General features: G+C 51.5%; 11 protein-coding genes across 11 annotated transcripts; 6 read left to right on the forward strand and 5 right to left on the reverse strand.

Annotated features, from left to right (window-relative positions):
* Positions 1-425: 425 nt before the first annotated feature.
* Positions 426-1,748, forward strand: PtrM4_141610 (PTC1, Serine-threonine protein phosphatase; the record flags this gene model as incomplete). Its single annotated transcript, XM_001937831.2, has 1 exon — positions 426-1,748. One exon carries the CDS (start codon positions 426-428, stop codon positions 1,746-1,748), a length of 1,323 nt encoding a protein of 440 aa, XP_001937866.1.
* A 1,303-nt stretch (positions 1,749-3,051) lies between these two features.
* PtrM4_141620 (SPS1, Serine-threonine protein kinase) lies at positions 3,052-4,903 on the forward strand (the record flags this gene model as incomplete). The annotated part of the gene is made up of 2 exons (XM_066109521.1): positions 3,052-4,038; positions 4,088-4,903. 2 exons carry the CDS (start codon positions 3,052-3,054, stop codon positions 4,901-4,903), a joined length of 1,803 nt encoding a protein of 600 aa, XP_065960443.1.
* Positions 4,904-5,599: 696 nt separating this feature from the next.
* Positions 5,600-6,103, reverse strand: PtrM4_141630 (DUF1421 domain containing protein; the record flags this gene model as incomplete). The annotated part of the gene is made up of 1 exon (XM_066109522.1): positions 5,600-6,103. The coding sequence occupies one exon, from the start codon at positions 6,101-6,103 to the stop codon at positions 5,600-5,602; it is 504 nt and encodes a 167-aa protein (XP_065960444.1).
* A 143-nt stretch (positions 6,104-6,246) lies between these two features.
* On the reverse strand, positions 6,247-6,399 carry PtrM4_141640 (uncharacterized protein; the record flags this gene model as incomplete). Its single annotated transcript, XM_001937829.2, has 1 exon — positions 6,247-6,399. The coding sequence occupies one exon, from the start codon at positions 6,397-6,399 to the stop codon at positions 6,247-6,249; it is 153 nt and encodes a 50-aa protein (XP_001937864.2).
* Positions 6,400-8,555: 2,156 nt separating this feature from the next.
* Positions 8,556-9,191, forward strand: PtrM4_141650 (uncharacterized protein; the record flags this gene model as incomplete). Its single annotated transcript, XM_066109523.1, has 1 exon — positions 8,556-9,191. One exon carries the CDS (start codon positions 8,556-8,558, stop codon positions 9,189-9,191), a length of 636 nt encoding a protein of 211 aa, XP_065960445.1.
* A 578-nt stretch (positions 9,192-9,769) lies between these two features.
* PtrM4_141660 (uncharacterized protein) lies at positions 9,770-10,553 on the forward strand (the record flags this gene model as incomplete). The annotated part of the gene is made up of 2 exons (XM_001937828.1): positions 9,770-9,861; positions 9,917-10,553. 2 exons carry the CDS (start codon positions 9,770-9,772, stop codon positions 10,551-10,553), a joined length of 729 nt encoding a protein of 242 aa, XP_001937863.1.
* A 131-nt stretch (positions 10,554-10,684) lies between these two features.
* Positions 10,685-11,139, reverse strand: PtrM4_141670 (translocator protein; the record flags this gene model as incomplete). The annotated part of the gene is made up of 3 exons (XM_001937827.2): positions 10,685-10,741; positions 10,799-11,014; positions 11,065-11,139. The coding sequence occupies 3 exons, from the start codon at positions 11,137-11,139 to the stop codon at positions 10,685-10,687; spliced, it is 348 nt and encodes a 115-aa protein (XP_001937862.2).
* Positions 11,140-13,324: 2,185 nt separating this feature from the next.
* On the reverse strand, positions 13,325-13,567 carry PtrM4_141680 (uncharacterized protein; the record flags this gene model as incomplete). The annotated part of the gene is made up of 1 exon (XM_066109524.1): positions 13,325-13,567. One exon carries the CDS (start codon positions 13,565-13,567, stop codon positions 13,325-13,327), a length of 243 nt encoding a protein of 80 aa, XP_065960446.1.
* Positions 13,568-14,290: 723 nt separating this feature from the next.
* On the forward strand, positions 14,291-15,142 carry PtrM4_141690 (uncharacterized protein; the record flags this gene model as incomplete). Its single annotated transcript, XM_001937826.2, has 2 exons — positions 14,291-14,587; positions 14,636-15,142. 2 exons carry the CDS (start codon positions 14,291-14,293, stop codon positions 15,140-15,142), a joined length of 804 nt encoding a protein of 267 aa, XP_001937861.2.
* Positions 15,143-15,404: 262 nt separating this feature from the next.
* On the reverse strand, positions 15,405-15,689 carry PtrM4_141700 (uncharacterized protein; the record flags this gene model as incomplete). Its single annotated transcript, XM_066109525.1, has 1 exon — positions 15,405-15,689. The coding sequence occupies one exon, from the start codon at positions 15,687-15,689 to the stop codon at positions 15,405-15,407; it is 285 nt and encodes a 94-aa protein (XP_065960447.1).
* Positions 15,690-16,086: 397 nt separating this feature from the next.
* On the forward strand, positions 16,087-19,288 carry PtrM4_141710 (PX domain containing protein; the record flags this gene model as incomplete). The annotated part of the gene is made up of 6 exons (XM_066109526.1): positions 16,087-16,294; positions 16,351-16,580; positions 16,640-16,948; positions 17,000-18,406; positions 18,453-19,007; positions 19,058-19,288. The coding sequence occupies 6 exons, from the start codon at positions 16,087-16,089 to the stop codon at positions 19,286-19,288; spliced, it is 2,940 nt and encodes a 979-aa protein (XP_065960448.1).
* Positions 19,289-19,723: the final 435 nt, after the last annotated feature.

Raw genomic sequence — 19,723 nt, forward strand, 5'->3', positions numbered from 1 at the left:
AAAGAGAAGTTCCGAGCCAGACACGGGTTTAGGCGATAGGGCTGAACTAGCGTCGGTTATGTCATACTCGGCGTTTGGGAAGACACCTCCAGCGTTTGGCCAAGCAAGAGCGAAAAGGAACAGATCTCAATAAGACAATGCGTGGTTTTTGATTCTCGTTTGCGTTTGTAATCTTCTATCCATCCCAACACCTTGAAAGTATGCATGTGCTCAATGTAATTGTAAGTCCCCCCACCGCTCCCTGGAACTAGCCGATCGGCAATGACGACGGCCAATGTGAATTCTTAGCCCAAAAGTTCCTTCTCATTTCAACGTCGTCTTGTCGCAAAGGTACGACACCGCCAATATGCCCTCCTCTCACTACCACATTCTGCTGCTGCATTGCCCGCGTACTGATCCCTAATCTCTAGGCTTGGGCTGTGGCCATGTCATTTGCCATCACCAACGCGGCGGGTCTTGCGCGACTTGGACCTGTGTCGCGACGCGCCTCTTCTACCACTGCTTTCTTGCTAAGCGCTCTTCATGCCGCGCCATATATTGCGCCTGCCTCAGCAAGCCAAACCACGGGCCTCCATTCTCAGCATACGCCTTCCCACTACGGACAGCCCACCTGCCCGCTGAACAGAGACACGTCCCCGGCCAGCGTCGGCTTGAGGTCATTTCACTCCACATCACACAACTGGCGGAGTACGCCGCAATATAGCTACCATGTTGCGGCATCGTATTCAGCCAAACAGGACAACTTCGACGCAGAGCAAAACCTGTACACACAGCCAGTGCATGACCCGAGCAAAAGCAAGATTGAGGATGTGCGCGAGTGCAAGGAATTGCTTGATAAGCGGAAACGGGCAAGGAGCGGACAGGATGCCTTCTTCTTTAGCCAGGTGGGAAACACGAATACCACGGCATTCGGTGTAGCAGACGGGGTGGGAGGATGGGTCGAGTCCGGGTTGGACCCCGCCGACTTTTCCCATGGATTGTGCGAGTACATGGCTTGCGCTGCGCGCTCCTGGCCACACGGATTCAACACGAGCTCGTTACACCCGAAGGATCTGCTACAAGTTGCGTACGACGAGGTTACGGATGACAACAGTATTGAGGGCGGTGGCAGCACCGCTTGCCTGGCCATCGCAGAACCGGATGGCAACGTCGAGGTGGCCAATCTGGGGGATTCAGGATTCATGCACCTGGGCCTGAATGCAGTGCGACATTTCACGCAGCCGCAGACGCACGCCTTCAATACCCCTTATCAGCTCTCCAAGACCCCTCAACGCATGCTCGTCCAAATGGCTGTATTTGGCGGCCCATCCACTCTCTCGGATCTACCCAAGGAGTCGAGTGTCACCCATCACAAGGTGCGCCATGGGGACGTCCTCGTGTTTGCAACCGATGGTGTATGGGATAATTTGAGCCCACAAGATGCGCTAGGCATAGTCAGCCGTCACATGGTAGATCTGGGCGCTTGGGTGGAGAAGGACGGCACGCTCGAAGTCGGACACGATCTAGCTAAGCTGGTCCAAGCTGACCCTAAGCGCAAAGCCGACAGCTCATCGCTCCAAGCAAAGGTGGCCGTTGCCATTGCAAAAGAAGCAAAAGTGACTGGGCTGAACACTCGCCGGGATGGCCCTTTCGCTAAGGAGGTGCAACGATATTACCCCGGAGAAAACTGGCATGGCGGCAAGCCCGATGACATTGCTGCAGTGGTAGCTGTCGTACTTGAGGAAGCCCCTCAACAAGCAAAACTATGATGATTTACACAAACGGACGTCTTGTTTGGCTGCATGGGTAGGCGAAGGCGTTTTTTAGGAGAAGACTTTGAATCGGAATCGGGGTATGACTGCATGAGTACTATTGTAGCGCCACCTGGGGTAATCACTCACGTGCTGGTCTGGATAAGGATGAGGGGTGAAACGGGTCCCCTTGGACATGCATTACCGCTAGACGGGTTTACGATATTTTGGTTAGTTGGTTATCAGTGTTGCATAATGCCAAACGTTTGCTTCGTCTTTTCAAGCATTGTGCTATGTTGGAAGTGTGGTCAGAGGCACTTTCTACACATACACTATAAGTGGTGAGCGGGTTAGCTCTATGTCGTAGACGGTGGAAGTGTCACAAGACATTACTCTGACCAAGATTTATATTAACAGGCGTGAAGTTGAATTAGCCCACGATGCAAATGTGTACTTTCGGAACATGTTCTCGTCAAGGCCGACTTATCAGAGGCACGTTCTCTTTTATTTGAGAGACACTCTCTACACCCGTATACTTGGGACGGTAGTCTCATTGGGCGCACGAGTTACGCATGTGTCTTCATTGTTGAGATTATGTTGCACAGGGAAGTAGGACAATCTTTTTACTCTACTACTAGCTTTATGCCGAATGCTATTTTTAATACTCATTTCACTCTAGATGCTGTTGAATTGCATGTGTCATGGGGTCGTGTTGGAGACTACCATGGAGGATGAGCTACTACTACTGGGTCTATTCTAGCCCGAACTGATCTCAAAACGAGTATGCAGGCTACATAGAGGATGAGGGGAGGGAGTTTCTGTAGTGCGAAAGAGGAAAAGACTACAGGGTTCTGATAACAGCAGAGCACTGGGAAGACGTTGTTGTAGTTGTCAAGGTATGGGCTGAGAACTGTCATTAAGCAACCGCGGTACCATTAGCCACAAGCCAACAGCAATTCAATGTCATCGAAAATCTCTAGGTCAACCATCTCATCTATACCGTGAAACCAACTTGCGCGAAACCAAGCAGGTTGAGAATTGACACCTGGGCATGTAGTCTTGAGGTTAGTGTTGCCAAGACCCTTGTTTGTTTACACATACACGGTAGTTGCCAGGCAACGCAGCGCGCGCGAACCGGGATTGGCTGGCGTTGCTGAACACCCAAACTCAACCACGGCCAGCGCATCACTACGATAAACAGCCGCTCAGCTTTTGGACTTCATGAATGCGCAACTAACCATACAGCAAACAATCGCTATCCTCACCGTCCACCGAACACGTATATAGCGCCGCGCGCACTCGGAATCATCGCAGCACTCAAATGTCTACCGCGTCGCCCACGCCGCTAGGCGGATCCTCCTCATATGGGCGCATGCGTGCGCAATCTTCGATAAGACCCCGGAGAGACTCCCCACTATCAGTATTGGGTCAGTCTCAGGGCTTCTCTGCGGACGCGCCCATGTTGCAAAACATCGAAATCGACAGCTCCGACGACGAAATTCCACAGCCCATGAAGCTCAGCGCTTTGACAACTGCGCTGCTGGCACAAGGCAATGACGTAGACTCGCCTGAGAAGCGGAAACCAAAGCTCAAGATATCGCGCAATACCTCCCCAGGCTCAAATACACCAGGGCAGGACTCTGTGACGCCTGCACCCAGTCTGCGAATCAAACGGGTACCACTTCGTGGTGCACCCATGAGGAGGTTACGGAGGACTCCCCAGAGCGAAGAAGAGAATGCTCCCTCGCAGGATCAGGAAAACCAGCCCATCTCCGTCAAGATGCAACCGGAAAATGTACCGGATTCCGTGTTGAAAGCCACTGGTTCAGTCATGAAGGTTGCAGAGGATCGCAAGCACGTACCACAAGAGTATCAATCACCCATACAACGATCGTCGCAGCAACAAGAGAAGCATATGCCACTACAGGCACTGAGTGCGAACACCCCTCGCAGACCAGCACCACCGCCACCGCCGAAGATGTCTGTGCTGGAGACAGCGACAGCTGCTGCAGGAGCTGCCACCACAAAGACGAGGGAAAGAAAGAAAAGAAGCACGCTATCAGTCAATGGAAAGCACTATTCGCAAATGGACAGAATAGGAAGAGGAGGAAGTTCAGCAGTCTACCGCGTCATGGCCGAGAATTTCAAGCTCCTAGCACTGAAAAGAGTCAAGCTCGAGGATGCCGACGAGGCGGCTGTACGAGGCTTCAAGGGCGAGATTGATCTACTTCAAAAACTTAAGAATGTGGACCGAGTTGTTCGACTTTATGATTGGGAGGTAGATGAACAACGGCAGGTTCTCAGTGTGGTATGTCTACATTCTATTGAAAAAAAAAGCTTAAACTAACGTCCTATAGCTCATGGAACTTGGTGAATCTGACTTGGCCCGCATAATACGAATGAAGCTTGACGCTGCCGATGGTGATGGCAAGCTAGACCTCAGCTTCACACGCTACTACTGGAAAGAAATGCTCGAGTGCGTAGGCGCAGTACACGACCACGACATTGTACACTCCGACCTCAAACCCGCAAACTTCCTCCTCACCTCAGGCCGCCTCAAGCTTATCGACTTTGGTATCGCCAACGCCATCGAAGTTGACCATACAGTAAATGTACACCGCGACTCCCATATCGGCACCCCCAACTACATGTCCCCAGAATCCCTCGAAGACTCGGCCGGTGGCGCCCGCGGCCTCCTCAGCAATGGCAACGGCTCCAAAGACATGGCTCTCGGTAAACCCTCGGACGTCTGGAGTCTTGGCTGCATCCTCTACCAAATGGTCTATGGCCGCCCCCCCTTTGCGCACATCACCAACCAAATGGCCCGTGTCCTCGCCATTGTGAACCGCGACTACGAAATCGCCTTTCCCGACCTCGGCGTTGGTGAAGTCCGCGTCCCACCCGGCCTCAAAGCAACACTCCGTCGCTGTCTCCAGCGAGACCCCGCTCGCAGACCCAATATCGCCCAGCTCCTCGACCAAAGAGATCCCTTTCTCTACCCGGATGGAGGCGATGATTTGCGTATCCCACAGGATTTGCTCGGCCAGATTATTCAACGGGTGGCAGACCGCTTTCGCGATCCTAATAAGGCGCCGCCTACTGATGATGAAATCCGTCAGTATCCTGCGAGCTTTTACGAGAAGATACGGCAGCTGCTGGAATCTGACCCGTAGATCTCTTGTAATCCGGGGTTTCTTTGTATTTACCCCTGCTTCTCTTTTTTGTTCCTTTGGCGGAGGCGTTGTGGCGAGGCTTAAGGAGGGGAAACAGGGCCTTTTTTCCTCGGACCCCCTGCTTTTTTGAACTTACGATTGTTATGAACTTGTTATTGGTTTTTGGTTCTCTTTGTTGGCTTTCTTCTTACCTTTACTATTTTCGCCTTTTTTGGTGATATCCCGAGCGTTCAAGCGATTTCCCTTTGTCGTACCAAAACCGGCGCTGTTGCTTTTCTTGGTTTAATGAGTCTTACTAAGACACTTTTATGATATTGTGGAAGAGGCCTTTTCACGGTTTGTCAATTGTATATACCCGTGTCAAGTACCTGATTTGGTTGAAAAGATTGACTTAACTCCATTACCCATTGTCGTCCTGTTTGACGTGATTGTGTTCCCATATTGTACACATTCGCAGATGCTCCATGACCCAGTAAGATGAACCCTAAACCAAACTCCAAACCCAACCCTTCACCAACCGTCACCACATTAGACATATAGTCTTATGTGATGATGTGATACCGTATTGTACAGCTTAGCATATACGTATGCTCATCCGTACTAGTATTCCCATATTGTACAGATTAACACGACTCCAAACAATAGAAAGATGAAACCTCAACATCGACCCCTTCACATATCACCACCACACCAGACCTACACCTTAACCACAATCCTCACATCTCCCCTTCCAGCTGCCTGAAACACCCCTGACATGTCCGCCAACAGGCTCTGCCCCACAACTCTAACGTCACTGCCAAACCACAGCAAGACCACCTCTTTAAGTCCCCTCAGTCCAGCCAAACCCGCCAATTCATTGGTGAACCACGGCTGCAATCCCACCCCAGGGATATCGCCCTCCCTATACACGGCGAAAGCATCCGCATCAATCTCAACTTTGGTGATCTTGTCCGCCTTCTCCCTCGGAAGACGAGTCAACACCAACTCGAGTACTTGGTCCGCGAATCCCGCAAACACATTGCAGGTGAACGGCACGAAGCAGGCCTCCGAGTTCACTTGGCTGCAGACCTGTAGGAGGCGCAGTTGGCGGTTGGAGTAGGCCCAGCGGCCGTAGAGTCGGTGCTCGCGGTAGGGGCGGATGGGTGCCGTGTGGAACACATAGTCATAGATCTTGAGGCGGAGCTCAGCAGGGAGGCGCATCAGGGGCGATTTATCCTGATTGCGCTTGAAGCTGAGTTCAATTTGTGGTTAGTAGGTGAGCTTTGGAGGGGAAGAGGAAGATCGCAGGGGGAAGATCGCAGGGGAAGAGCACAGTGGGAAGCACGCAGGGGAAGGAAGGTTAGTTACATCTCTGCCTTTCGCTGTTTAAGCTTCTCTTGTTCTTCCTCAGGTGTCAGAAGTGGCTTCCGCTGCGGAACTGGGACCACGCCGTACTCCTCCCATGTCAGTGTACGGCGCTCGCTCGCTGTTGATGCGCTTGGTGTGGATGCACTCATGGTGGCTGGTGAGTAATGTGCCGAAGAAATCCAGGTTAACGGGACAGAAAGGAAAGAGTTGTGAGTTGATATGTTGGTGTCTTATTCCTGGAGAGCGGGGCAGAAGAGAAGATATGTCACTTGGGAAGGGGCGGTCAAGTGAGCGGCGAGTGAGCGGCAGAGCACGTGGGATAGTTGACGAGTGAGGGCGTTTAGGAAGGAGCAGTCAGAACGGCAGCAAGAGCACACGTGGTAGTACACAAGTGAGGTTGTTCGAGTAGGAACGCTTGGTAAACGGCAGAGCATGCCGGGTAGTAGACAAGTGAGGACGTTGGGGAACGGGCTGTGGGTAAGTAGCGCAAGCGTGTGGGGTCCACGAGGAAGGCGCCATAATGCATGTGCATGCCATTTTATGTACGAAAAGGGGAAAGCTCAGGTCTATTGGCTGGGAAGCTCACGGTTGCGAGTTTGAGGTGAAAACGACAAAGTTTGGCACGGAGCTTTGCTCCGAGATAGACGGCATAGTATCGGCATTACATTCAATAGTGGGATACTGATCTCAGAAGATGGCTATATGCGGGCATAGGCTCGTTGAATCAGCTTCGCTAAATCAGCTTCAAATCTTGAAGTATGATAGAAGCAGTAGTTTGTAAGGTTGGTACATGCTACGGATGAGGGCACTGATCCAACATAGCCTTGACGTCATATGGAGGACAGTAGACTCCGCAACAATCAATTCAATCCGGTCACTCTCCTAGACCCACTTACCTATCTAGGTAGGGCTTAAACTCCTATAGGTAACTACTAGGCTTAAAGCGGTAATCAATCAATCCAATCTGAACCTTCTAGGACCCACTTAATTGATTGTTGCGGACTGTGGAGGACAGCAAACGCATCCATTCAACAGAAGATGCCCAGAAATCGCGGAGATGCTTAGACACGAATGTATCGCATTGATCATGCAAGAATTGAACAGCGTGGTAGGAACTGGGAGTAAGAAGATGTCATGGTGTTGTTTGCAATCGATTGCGTGATAGTGAAAGGAGACTTGGCAAAATCAAGTCTGGTACACTTAACAACTTCCTTCAAGCCACCCACATTTTATGCACATTGTTAACTACGGGCTAAAGTAACGATGATAATGTATCTTATTATTGTGTAGTGCAACTTGGAGAAATCATGTTTGGTACAATTGGCAACTTTTTTCAAGTCATCTCTCTTTCGTGCGCATTGTTCAGATACACTTAGCAACTTATTTTGAGTCATCTCTCTACATCCGAAAGTAATAACAACAGTGTATCTTATTATGCAGCGCATTTCATCATATAGCGTATTTCAGCATGTAGCGCATTTGCTAACCTACATGCTAAAGTGATGACAACAGCATATTTTATCTTGCAGCGCATCTCATCATGCAGCGCGTCTTAGTATGCAGCGCCTCTCATCATGCAGCGCCTCTCATTATGCAGCGTCTTTTAGCATGCAGCGTATTTGATCGTAGAGTGCATTTGATAGTGCAGTGCAACTTGGAGAAATCGAGTCCGGTAGACTTAGCAATCTATTTCAAGTCATCCCTGTTTTTATGTGCATTATCAACCTGCATGCCAAAGTGACAACACCAGTTTATTTTATCGTGCAGCTCTGTATATTGTGCACAGATGACAACTTTGATTTAATTCCTCATCTGCCTGCAATCTGTCAGTAGTAAAATCTCTATTCCTAAGAGTAAGCACTCAGCCATTGACTGCTATATGAACCCGTTAATTCGAGAACTCTTGCGTGAAATACCGGAAAGTCGAATTGCGTTACCACATACTTTCCCATAGACTTACGGGCTTAGTCCAGTCTCATGGTGACTGAGCAGGTATTCTCTTCTTGTTTTCACAGTCAAGATGCCCACTTTTATGTTATACTTGTTCGGAGAACTCTGTGAGCCAACTCTGTGAGCCAACTCTGTAGGTTTAGATACAGCAAGTGAAAGTTGCCGGATTCTATAATGTCTCCACTATGCACCTTGACAATAATGTCTGCTTCTGCCTTTCACCATACAAACTGCGAAACCTTGCCTGCGTCAACTCTTTTCCAGTGTGCACATAAGCTTAGGCTACCCACGCTCCACAGATTCGTCACCAGCTCAACACACAGGCACAACCAAAGTGAGGAACCAACCAGTCAAAATGTCGGAGTCTCATCTTACGCCTTACGAGCTGGCTACAGAGGAACGCAGGGCGATGGATGCAGTTTATTGCCAGAAAGTTACCAATAGCCCCCTGCTTAGTCTACCAGGCGAAGTTCGAGACCGAATCTACAGCCACTTGTGGCATGAGGAAGAGAAGATTGTCCCCTCTCCCCCCCACACGTTTGGGTTCCTCGCTCACCCTCAAAACCGACTCGCTATGCCGATGACGTGCCGTCAGCTTCAGTACGAGATAGCACATTTGCCCTTCACAGTTAGCACACTTGTAGGCAACTACCGTACCCTCGACTTTGCCCTGACAGATATGTTGACACCAGCTCAGGCAGATTTCATCCCAACCGTGGAGCTGGAGGTGGCCTATTCCTGGCTACCGCAGACGGCTCAAATCGCCCGCTCTTTGACATCCATTCTAGGGTGCTTGTGCGAGCTTCGTGATCTGAGGACGCTGATTTTGTTTCCAAATACTCAACTCATTAGTACCCGGAGCTGGAATAACTTTAGTCAGCATGTGCTGGCTGCTGTAGAGGAGGTATTTGACCACATTCCTGCAAGCGCGAAGATTGAGGTTGTGGTTGCATCTTGGGAAGATGTTAGGTCGCGGGCTTATGTACCGTAGTGTTGGGCAGCGGGGGGTGGCGATGTAGAATTTCTTCGGAGTTTCGCATTGGCAAGAGAAGATGCTAGGCTTTGGGCTTACACATCGAGGTAGTATTGGGCAGTGGATGTGGCGATGTAGGAGTTTTTGAGTTTCGCATTTGCGAGAGAAGATGTTAGGCTTCAGGCTTACACGTCGAGGTAGTGTTGGGCAGCGGATGAGTGAGATTAGCGGTTGTCAGGGCACCTAATGGTGGATTGCGAGAATGCGGTATCTATCCCATGAACAAGCAGTTTGTTTCTCAGCTTCTTATTTCATAGCAAGCTTCCTGCCTGTATAGGTAGAGGCCTTTTATCCGGTAGATTGAATGTCATCCTCTCTGTACCAAAGTTCCAGACCTTGATAATTTTAATGAGTCTGTGTTCGATTTCTATTACCTGAGCAGGAACGCGCGGGTAGAGAAGGCCGTGCACGGTCCACGTTTCTGGACCCTGCAGGATGCTAGATATAGTCACCGTACAATCAACAGCTCCCTCTCCAGACCACTCTGTCGCAAACCTTCTGAAGTTCAACTACTCAACCGTGCAACACCTAGGACAATGGAGACCCAAGTAGGGGACCAGCCTTTGCATCAACCGGCCACACAAACCGACTTCGAAGCTATCAAAATGCAGGACACCTATGACGCACTGTAAGTAAGAAGACTAGTAATCTTACAACTTCCCAGGCTGGCACCATTAAAACAGGACCCTCGAAAACCAGGTCAAGTGTCCAATCCTTCGCTTGCCCGGAGAAATTCGAAACAAAGTTTACGGATACGTCTTCGATGACGTGAAGATCAAACCGGGACCTTGGTACCAGAACCCTGTAACCAAAAAATACAGCAAGGACCTCTACGGCTCATATGGACTAGAGCTCGAGCAACGTTCCAAGTTCTTCAGAAACAAGCATCTGTGGTACCCTCGAGAGCGGTTGTCACTGCTGCAGACCTGCCGTCAAATCAACGCTGAGGCCAAGCTCTTCCCTTTCGCCGCAGGCACACTCCAAGGTGACGACTACTTTATCAACGATGTCATCTGGCGCGTGCCCTCGAAGGCTCAAGCCAATGCTATTACGACCGTAGAATTGGTGCGCCACTACCAGAGGAGGGCCTACCAGAGACAAGCTTACGTTCGTTTGCTCTATGATAGCGGGATGATGGACCAGGCTCTGCGGAAGCTGGGTGAGCTTCGTGGAGTAAAGAAGCTAGTATTCTGCTCATTACTTGAAGACATCGAGACTGAACGTTTGGACCATCACCGTGACCAGTGTTTCTTGCTGGTGGGTGAGGTGCTCTCAAAGACGTCTCGGGGTGCAGAGATTGAAGTTGCTATAACTCACTAGACTGGCAGCAGAAGTAGTGATAGGACAGCTTGATGGGGAGAGTGTTCATGTACAGTAGGCAACCAAATGCATACGGAATGAGGTGTTCTAAAATACAATTTTCTGTCAGATTACTTTTCACAATGGTGTATCTAGTCCTTCTTCATGATGGATTTGAAGTCCCAGTTATTTAGGTAGCCAGAGCCAATCTAATGACCATGTTAGTCTTTTCGATGCTGAAAACATCTACGAGAGACACTTCTTACACATAGGTATGTCGCAAAGCTGACCCAGCCAAGGTAGGGTGCGAGTAGCCAGCCACATACAGGATCGACTTGCCCCCAGACACTGGTAAGATAGGCAAGCGTCCCGCCAAGGGCAAGGATGTCAACCGACGCGGCAATGGGCTGACCTAGGCCGAAGTAAAGAGGTGTCCAGAGCAAGTTCAATCCGAGTTGGATGGAGTAGAGTGTCGCTCCATGCTGTGATATGTTAGACCATGTATTTTCTGGTATAGTATCAAGAATTTTACAAGAGCAAGAGAGACTGTATGAGGGTTTGCAGAAGATGCACCGGTTGTGTATGCACGATAGGCAGTGTAGCCCATGGTTGCATAGAGTGCGGTCCATACCGGGCCAAAGACGTAGCCAGGCGGATGCAGGGGAGGCTGCTTCAACGTCTTGTATTGTACTTGAGAGACACTTGCTGCAGAGAGGGGTTAGGTTGCCTTTGCTTCGATTGTTGCTTTCCACTCACGACTAATTGCAAAGCCAGTAGCTGTACCGCATACCACCGGCAATAAGATGGCCACTGCTGGATTTTCAAAGACAAAGCTAGGAAGGGTAAGGGAGGGTATGTAGCTTGTCATACTGTTTGCAATTGTGTCAAAGTAATTACAAAGTAAAAGGGTTCAATGAAAGCATTCAATGAAGTAGGAAGAGAAGATTGGTAACCTGATGTCGTGATGTTCTCGGTGCATCGGCGTTCCACCAGGGCACGCGTCGAATTTGACCCACTTTCCGTGCAGCCGTAGTGCAACGCTAACCGCGTCTCAGCCATCCTGGGGCTTCTCCAGCCTGCAGCGGTAGCCATCACCCTTCTTTCTGCCATCTCCATCTCCATAGCCATCTTTCTGGCCGGGAGACGCTTTAGCACATCGTGAGTGCACCACCTTCTCGTCCTTTAGCTACACCCAATTGTTCGTAACCCCTTCTCCCTCTTGTACGGCTATCTCGATAGCTCCCTATAGCTTTGTCCTCGTGGCCGTGCGCCTCGACCTGCCTCCTGCTACCTCTCTGACCTTCTCTTCTTGTGGCGCTGTCTCGTGTGTGATGCATCACCGCGGGCGTGCCATCCTCTTGTCACTTCTTATATGCCTCTTCTCCCTCGTTACTAATCGCGCCCCTTGCACGTCATCTTGTCCCTTATTTGTCCCCTCTCTGACACGAGCCATCATGGCAAACAGCTATCCGACGAGATTGCCTCTCGAGCACCGAATCGCACCTGTCGCTTTCTCCAGGCGAGATTGCGCGTCCAAGCCAGCGACATCTACGCGTCTTGCGCTCATGGTCAATCCCCCCGACTGCCTCGACACTACCTGAACACGACCGCCGTCTTGCGACTTTCAAACCTCTAGTTGGCCACATCTTATAAACCCGCGAATCTTCCACAATGGACTCCTACACGTACGACCATGTTGATGTCGATGCGCGCACATCGCTGACGGCTGGCAGTAGTGCCCGCGAGGATTCCAGGCCGCCGACCGACACGTACAGACGTCGTTCTCCAGGTAAGCTACCAAGTCTTTCTACTACAGTGATGTCCTATCCCCCCGTGAATCATCTTTGCGCGCATTGGTGCGATTGTGCCGTGCTCTCCGTTTGTCTCCCAAGCATCGCACTAGTAAAGAGTGACTGCGCAGACCACAGGACGCTTTTCGTCTTTTCGTCTTCTCGTCTTCTCCTCTTCACCCGCCCCTTCGCCCGACCTGAATACTGGATACTGGATACTGTTTGCTATACAGAGACTCTGCTAACATGCGCTATAAAGGTTCCGGAGATCGTAGGACTGGCAGGAGGCGATCGCGCTCACCCCAAAACATCGACCGATACCAGCCCGATCGCGCACGTGAATACGACGGTCCGCCTCGCCATGGCAATCGACGCCGATCCTCGCCCCCGCCGGTACAAGCTGGAATTGATCGATACGTGCCGGGCCAAGACAGCTTCGCGCCCACCTTCACGACGAACCCTGTCACAAATCCCATGCACCTTGAATACCAAGTCGGCTTCAACTACTTTGCTGAGTGGTGGCGCGTTGAGCAGCTCATGAAAGAAGAAAAAGAGCGCGCAAAGAACGGTGGCCGCAAGCCCGTTCTCAAAGGAGAGCGCGAAGCCCGAGAAGAGCGGGGCAAGGAGCGAGAACAGATCCAAGCCGCGTACGACGAGTACAAGGAGAAGCTGCAAGTGCAAATGGCCAAGACGTTTGTGGAGAAGCACAAGAACGAAGAGTGGTTCAAGGAGCGCTACGACCCAGACTACGACCTTGCCTTCAAGGAGAAGCTCCGTCAATACCGTCACGGCATCTACGAGGAGTGGGAGCGACAAATCGACGAAGGCTACTACGACGAGTTCACACTTGAGGGCATCTACAAGAATGACTCAAATGGCGCTGGTGGCATCGTGGAGAAAGAAGAGGGCGAAACCACGGCTGCCAACGAGGTTCTAGGCGTGGGCGACCTGCTACCCTGCAAAGGTGGCGAGATTCGCGACGAGACTGCATTTCAGCCTACGCTACTCATCAAGACAATTGCGCCTACTGTCAACCGCGAAAAGGTCGAAGAGTTCTGCAAGGAACACCTGGGCGAAGGTCCCGGTGGCTTCAAGTGGCTTAGCATGAGCGACCCTAACCCTCTCAAGAAGTGCCATCGCATTGGCTGGGTGATTCTCAACCCAAGCGACGAGCAGCCCATGGTTATTGACGATGATCGCGGCGATAGTCGGGATGAGGATGGAGAGCGCGCTGAGGAGAAGCATGATGTCAGCCAAGGCCCACAAAGCACTGCGCAGAAGGCTCTCGAAGCTCTTAACGGCAAGACCGTGATCGATGAAGTTCGTGGAAACTTCACGTGTCACGTTGGTATCCACGAGCCGCCTGCCGCCCCGCGCAAGAAGGCGCTCTGGGATCTGTTCTCTGCACCGGAGAGGATTGAGCGTGACCTAGAACTGGCAGAACGCTTGGTACGGAAGCTCGACTCTGACCTCAAGCAACACCATGAAGAGGAGTTTGCCAACATCGACGCAGTTAGCAAGATCGAACAGCGTGTCGAAGACTTGCGTTCGAAAGGCTGGCTTCAACCCCCGGCCAACGCCCCGGTGTCTCTCAAGAAGGAGCGCGACCCGGAGGAGCTGGAAGAGGGCGAGGACGAAACCATGGAAGATGACGAGGGTGCTCTCGACGATGAAGTTGATGATGAGGAGTTGCTGGTCAAGAAGAAGAAGCTCGATCTTCTGATTGAGTACCTGCGACGCGTATACAACTTCTGCTTCTTCTGTGTGTTTGAGAGCGACTCCGTTCACGAGCTTATCCGCAAGTGCGCTGGAGGGCATCTCCGCCGTCCACGCGCCAGTCTTACCACTGCTGCCAAGGCCACTGCGAGGGCCACTGCTCTAGGCGAGCTCTTCCCGTACCGGAAACAGGATGGTCCAGGCGATGCTGAAAACGGAGAGAGCGGTAGCCCTGTGCAAGAGAGAAAGCCGATGCGACTGAGCACCAAGAACCAACAGCAGCTTCAGCGAGCATTCAACTGGGTCAAGACATACGAAGAGAAGCTTCTTCAACTGCTGGAGCCAGAGAATGTCGACATCCGCAAACTCGGTGGCAAGCCTTTGGAGGAGGCGATTGAGGATGAGCTTTCCCGATACGTCAAGCAAGAGGATGAGTCCAAGTGGCGCTGCAAGGTCCCAGAGTGCACCAAGTTGTTCAAGGGGTCCCATTTCTGGCGCAAGCACGTGGAGAAGCGTCACCCAGAGTGGCTCGAGAAGTTACAGAAAGATGTAAGTGTTTGCATTACTACTCAAGAAGCTTTTGCTAATTCAAAACAGCTACGACTTGTGAACAGCTACGTCGTCGACCCTGCACACATTGCACCATCGAGGAGTGATGCCAATAGCAACGGCCACTTCCCTATGGGCAACCACGTGCAGGCAACGGGAACACCGCGGGGATTCAACTTGGCCAGTATGAACATGTCAATGGCAGCAAGCAACGGCATGCAGAACGGAATGCATCTTGGAGGCTTGTTCAACCCTGCCATGGGCGGCAACTGGGATCCCAATGCTGTTCACGACGACCGTGCCGGACCGATGCGACGAGGTGGCCATCGCTTCAACAACCGGACTGGGCCCTATGATAGGCAACCACGTGACGGCCGTGGTCGCCCACCTGTCAATGGTGGTCGTCTGACCCCCCCTCGCGGTGGTCGTCCCGGCCCTCTGCGATATGGTGAGGGTGGACCTGGACCTGTGCAGTCTGTTCAAGGCCGATCTATCAAGAGTTACGAGGACTTGGACGCTGTTGGTGGTGGTGGCAGTGGAGAACTCAACTACTAAGGAGGGTTGAATGGTTCTTTAAGCATAGTGTACGATGTGGAGAGGGTTGGCGTTTGTGAGGTGTTTTTTTCCTCATCCAGGTCAGGCTGCCAGTGATAGTGTAGGCAGTCTCGTTGGGATTTCTTCTATAGGCGTCACGTGGTAATCTTGATGCCAGCGATGGCAATTCGACACATTCTCGTTATGGGATTGTATCATGTACACTGAGTAGATACTCCATATCAAATCGAGCCTAACGAAAGCCTGTCAGCCGTGATGAGATTTAGTGAAGTGACACAATTAGAATCAAGATGCGGTTAGTAGGAGCAAAAGGGAAGACTCGGATATCGGATGGCTTGGCTAAGGCCAGAACCTGTTGGACTTTTACTTGGCCGGGGGGAAGCACTGTTGCGACAGATTTGGACATGGTTGCGGTCCGATGTCCGGCTCCGAGGAGGGGCAGACTGGCTGTAGATCTGGCGAAACCAAACATGAAGGCGTCGTAACCGTGTTCAGCACAAAGCACGGAAAGCTGTGTATACTGGCCAAGGACATTCACGAGGTCCATGGTGGGCGCAGCCAAGGCACGAAGATGCCGTGGCTTCCTTTGTCAATCCCCGCAGGTCTAAGTGGGCTAGGGCTGAGAGTTGCGTCACTCAGCCACGATAGTTTACGTGCCGACAGCAGGTCGGGCGCGGACACGACACTGCAGCGACCCGCATTGAGGAGAGATCTGTTTATCTGTCTCTTGTCATTGCCGTACCCGCATCTCCACACTGCACCAGCCTCAGCCGCAGCCACAGTTATTTCACTGCGGCTTGCCATTTGGGCGTCATACAACACGCGCGTCCATGACTGGCGGCGCAAGGACCTCAACGCACTCCTAATAAACTTCCACGCCCTATCTTCCTTCTTTCCGGGCGCGGCGCCTTAGCTCACATTTGCCTTTTGTATTAATTCACGTCATGTCCGCCAATCTGGATTCCCCGCCTGCCATCCAGCTGAACGGCACTACCGAGCCCACCACCATGAACCCCCAAGCCCCAGTTCAGGAGTTCAGCCAGCAATCGTTGCGGCCGGCCGTGCCCATGCGCAACGACACCAGCTACTCCAAGTTCTCCACCGTCTCGGTGCCGCCCGAGGGCTCCATCTTGACGGGAAAGCAAGAACACTGTGAGTCCGACTATGACGACGACGCGCAGATTCTGGAAGAACTGACAACTGCGCAGATCTCAAGCGCGAACTCATCTCCCAGCAAACCAAATTCGAAATCGCCGAGCTCTCCTCCCCTACTGCTTTGAGGCGCTTTGGCGCGCCCTTTCGCTCAGATGCCGGCGAAGTTGCGCCAGAAGACTCGGAGCTGCCCCTCCTCCGCTACATATTCGTCAACCATGTCCGGAACTTTCCATTCCTGGACAAGGCCAAAGAGAAGGAGTTCTGGCAGGACAAACTCCAAGTTGTATGTTGATGAGGTCATAGTGGGTGGGAAGGGAGGAGCTGACAAAGTTGCTGCTGTAGTTCCTCGAATCCTTTGCAAGCAAAGACATTTCATCTTCTGAAGACCGGCTGGAGGAGACCAAGAGACGGAAGCTGGCCCTGAAGGCTGAGAAGCTGGTAGAGCTCATGATGGTCTCTGGAATCCCGACTGCATCCGGCTACGAAGAGAGGATACGCTTTGCCGAAATGGAAATTGTAGACCGACAAGCAGACGAAAAGGGTCTCACCATGAATGCACCGAGCGGACACTTCATCAATGGCTGGGACATCAACGTGGCAGGCGTAAGAACGACATCGGTCAAGAGACACCTCCGTTATCACACACATGCCGTAAGTAAGTACCTTCAGCCCAGACGGCACATTCTGATATTGTGACTATAGGAGTACATCATACGAGTCAAACAAGCCGGAGGCCAGGACATTTACATTGGCCGCCGATATGCAGACTTTGTGCAGCTACACAAGCGAATACGCCTTGAGCTTCCAGGCAAAGTCCTCGCTCCGCTACCGCGAAAAAACGCAAAAGATAGCCTTCTGCAACCAGGTGCTGATGACGACGACGCTAGCTCCATCTCTTCAAATTCCACACAAGGACCCCCTCCTCCTGACTCTGCCGAAAGTAACGGTGGCGGTGGACTTCGTAGCTACATCTTCGGCGGTGGACACAAGAAGAACAAATCGCAAACATCACTTGGAGACCGTTCTCCGAGGCCTTCAGCCGACTATTCATCATATAAACCACCTCGGAAGCTGTACCGAGAAGAGCAGCGTGTTTCTCTTCGCGCTTTCCTGCGGTCGTTTCTGCATAATGACCGCATTGCCCGGTCCAACGCCATGGCAGAATTCCTGACCCACGATCCTATAGAGGTGAACGAGGAAGAAATGGAAGACATCCAGCGACGAGAAGAAATGGACAGGAAGCGAATCGAAGAGCAAAAGCAGTTCTACGAAGTTGCGCGGAAGCGAGCTGCGGAGCTCGACATTCACATGGAGAAGTTTAGAAGAGAAATAGTAGAGAGCAACGGGCTATCCCACCTGTTCGAAGAAGTCAGAGTCAAAAACAGCATCAGCGAACTCAAGCCAGAGTATCAAAAGTTTGCCGAGTGGCTGCGGATAGAAGTCGCTGCAACCATCTACCATTTATTCTTAGCCGAAGACAACTCACCAGAGCTTTTCGCGCAGGCGAAGCGTATACACTCGCTCGTGCCATACAGCGTCCTCAAGAACGTCATCAGGATAGCGAACCCTGCAGCAGTCATGAGTGGAGTTCTCGATCTTTTCCTCGCACAACCGTTCGGTGCCCGGTCGCTACTTCAACGCATATTCGGCATGGCCATCAACGACGGTGTTACCTCTGTGGGGAAGACGATTGAGACGCTCGGATCTACTAGGATTAAGGACGAGGTGCTCTGCAACAAGATCAAAGCATATGTACAGGCGGATGAGGCTGTCAAGGACGTGATACGCGAGGAAGCTGCCCGTGACAACGTAGATGTGGTGGTGACCATATTGCGATCAGAGTTCTTTGAACCGGAACTGACACCGCAACAAGTCGAGAAGGTGTTTAATGCCTATGTAGCGTGGAACAACGCCGTCGAAAATGTGAGATCAAGACGCCTCAGCCGGACAACGAGCAACCGCAGCACTACCAGCCTAGCAACTAACGCGGCCAACCAGGTCGAAAAGGAAATGCGGTCAGGCGCTGAGCTCTTCGCACATTTGAAGCAATACCTGAAGCTCTGTCTCCGACAAAGAGATAAGCTCATGATGCTCCAAATCATCGAAGAGGTGAGTTTATTAGGATTGCCCATAGAATTTTTACTAACGCCAGCAGCCAACAACTCTCCAACTCTTCAGGGACCTGTTCACAATCTTCTACGAGCCTCTTGTGCGCGTTTACAAGTCCGCAAACGTATACAACAGTATCACCGACTTTGCCCTCTTCGCCGACGACACCATCAAAACGATCGAAGCTTGCCAACGACAGGAAGTCTCAGCAGATCCCAACCAAACCGTACAAGCCTTTATTGATTTGTGCGCACGCCATGAGGGCAACTTCTACAAGTTTGTTCACGAAGTACACAAGCACGACAACGGCCTTTTCGGCCAGCTGATGGGCTGGCTTGAGGGTATTCTGGATTTCCTCCGTCATGGACCCGGTAGCGGCGGTAAGCTAGACATGAATGCGTTGTTCCAGGGTGGCATGGATGCGGGCATAATCGACAAAGAAAAGGCTGTTCAAGAGATCAATAGCCTGATCAAGTGGCAAATGGCAAGAAAGAAGTGGCATCAAGATAAGACGAGGCAGAAGATGGCTAGTGGTGATGAGCCCGATGCACTCATGGGTGGTATCGCTGGGTTCAAGTCGAGTGACTTTGGTCTCAATCCGGTTTGTGCCTATCCGTCTATAATTTCGTTCACATGCTAACAGTTTTGTAGATGGATCTTCAGGATCTGGAACTAGACGCTGATGGCAGCGACTCGGAGAACTCGGAAGACATGGACGACGCAGACATTGCTGACCCCATTGAAGCAGAGCGCAAGAGTAGAGCTCGTGCCGCTGAGAAGCTGCGGAGAAAGGCAGGCGAACCAAAGAAGCCGGATATTGTCGAGCTGAACAAGCTTAGCGAGGGGTTCAACAGCATGCTTAGGAACGTGCTTGCATCGTAGGCTGTTCATTGATTATACCGGAAGGACGGAGATTTTGTACGGCGGTGACTCGTATCAAACCTATAGAGCATCCTAGTTGTCTTCGCAACCTCAATGATATTATCGAACCTACCTGTACAACTGATTCAATCATTTTATCCTCATCCTTGTACCCCCCAGCCACAGTACACGAACTTGTGGCGCTCGACGTTCGGTGGTGGAGCCGCGCCGCGCCCGTTTAGATGCAGGTGCCTGCCGAATTCATACTAGCGTCAACACGGGCCGGAGCTAAGCAATCAGTCGCATAGCTGTCCTTTAGTTTCAGCCGAACAAGTCGCAACGTCAACGCGCCGCTTACTTTCTTACCTGTTCTTTTCTCTGTACAATGATATTGCGGCTTTGGCACAAACGGTGCTGATTGTTCATTCCTTTCCCCTATACACGCTCAATTACATT

This window comes from Pyrenophora tritici-repentis, chromosome 8 (assembly GCF_003171515.1).
Source record: "Pyrenophora tritici-repentis strain M4 chromosome 8, whole genome shotgun sequence".
Taxonomy (NCBI): domain Eukaryota; kingdom Fungi; phylum Ascomycota; class Dothideomycetes; order Pleosporales; family Pleosporaceae; genus Pyrenophora; species Pyrenophora tritici-repentis.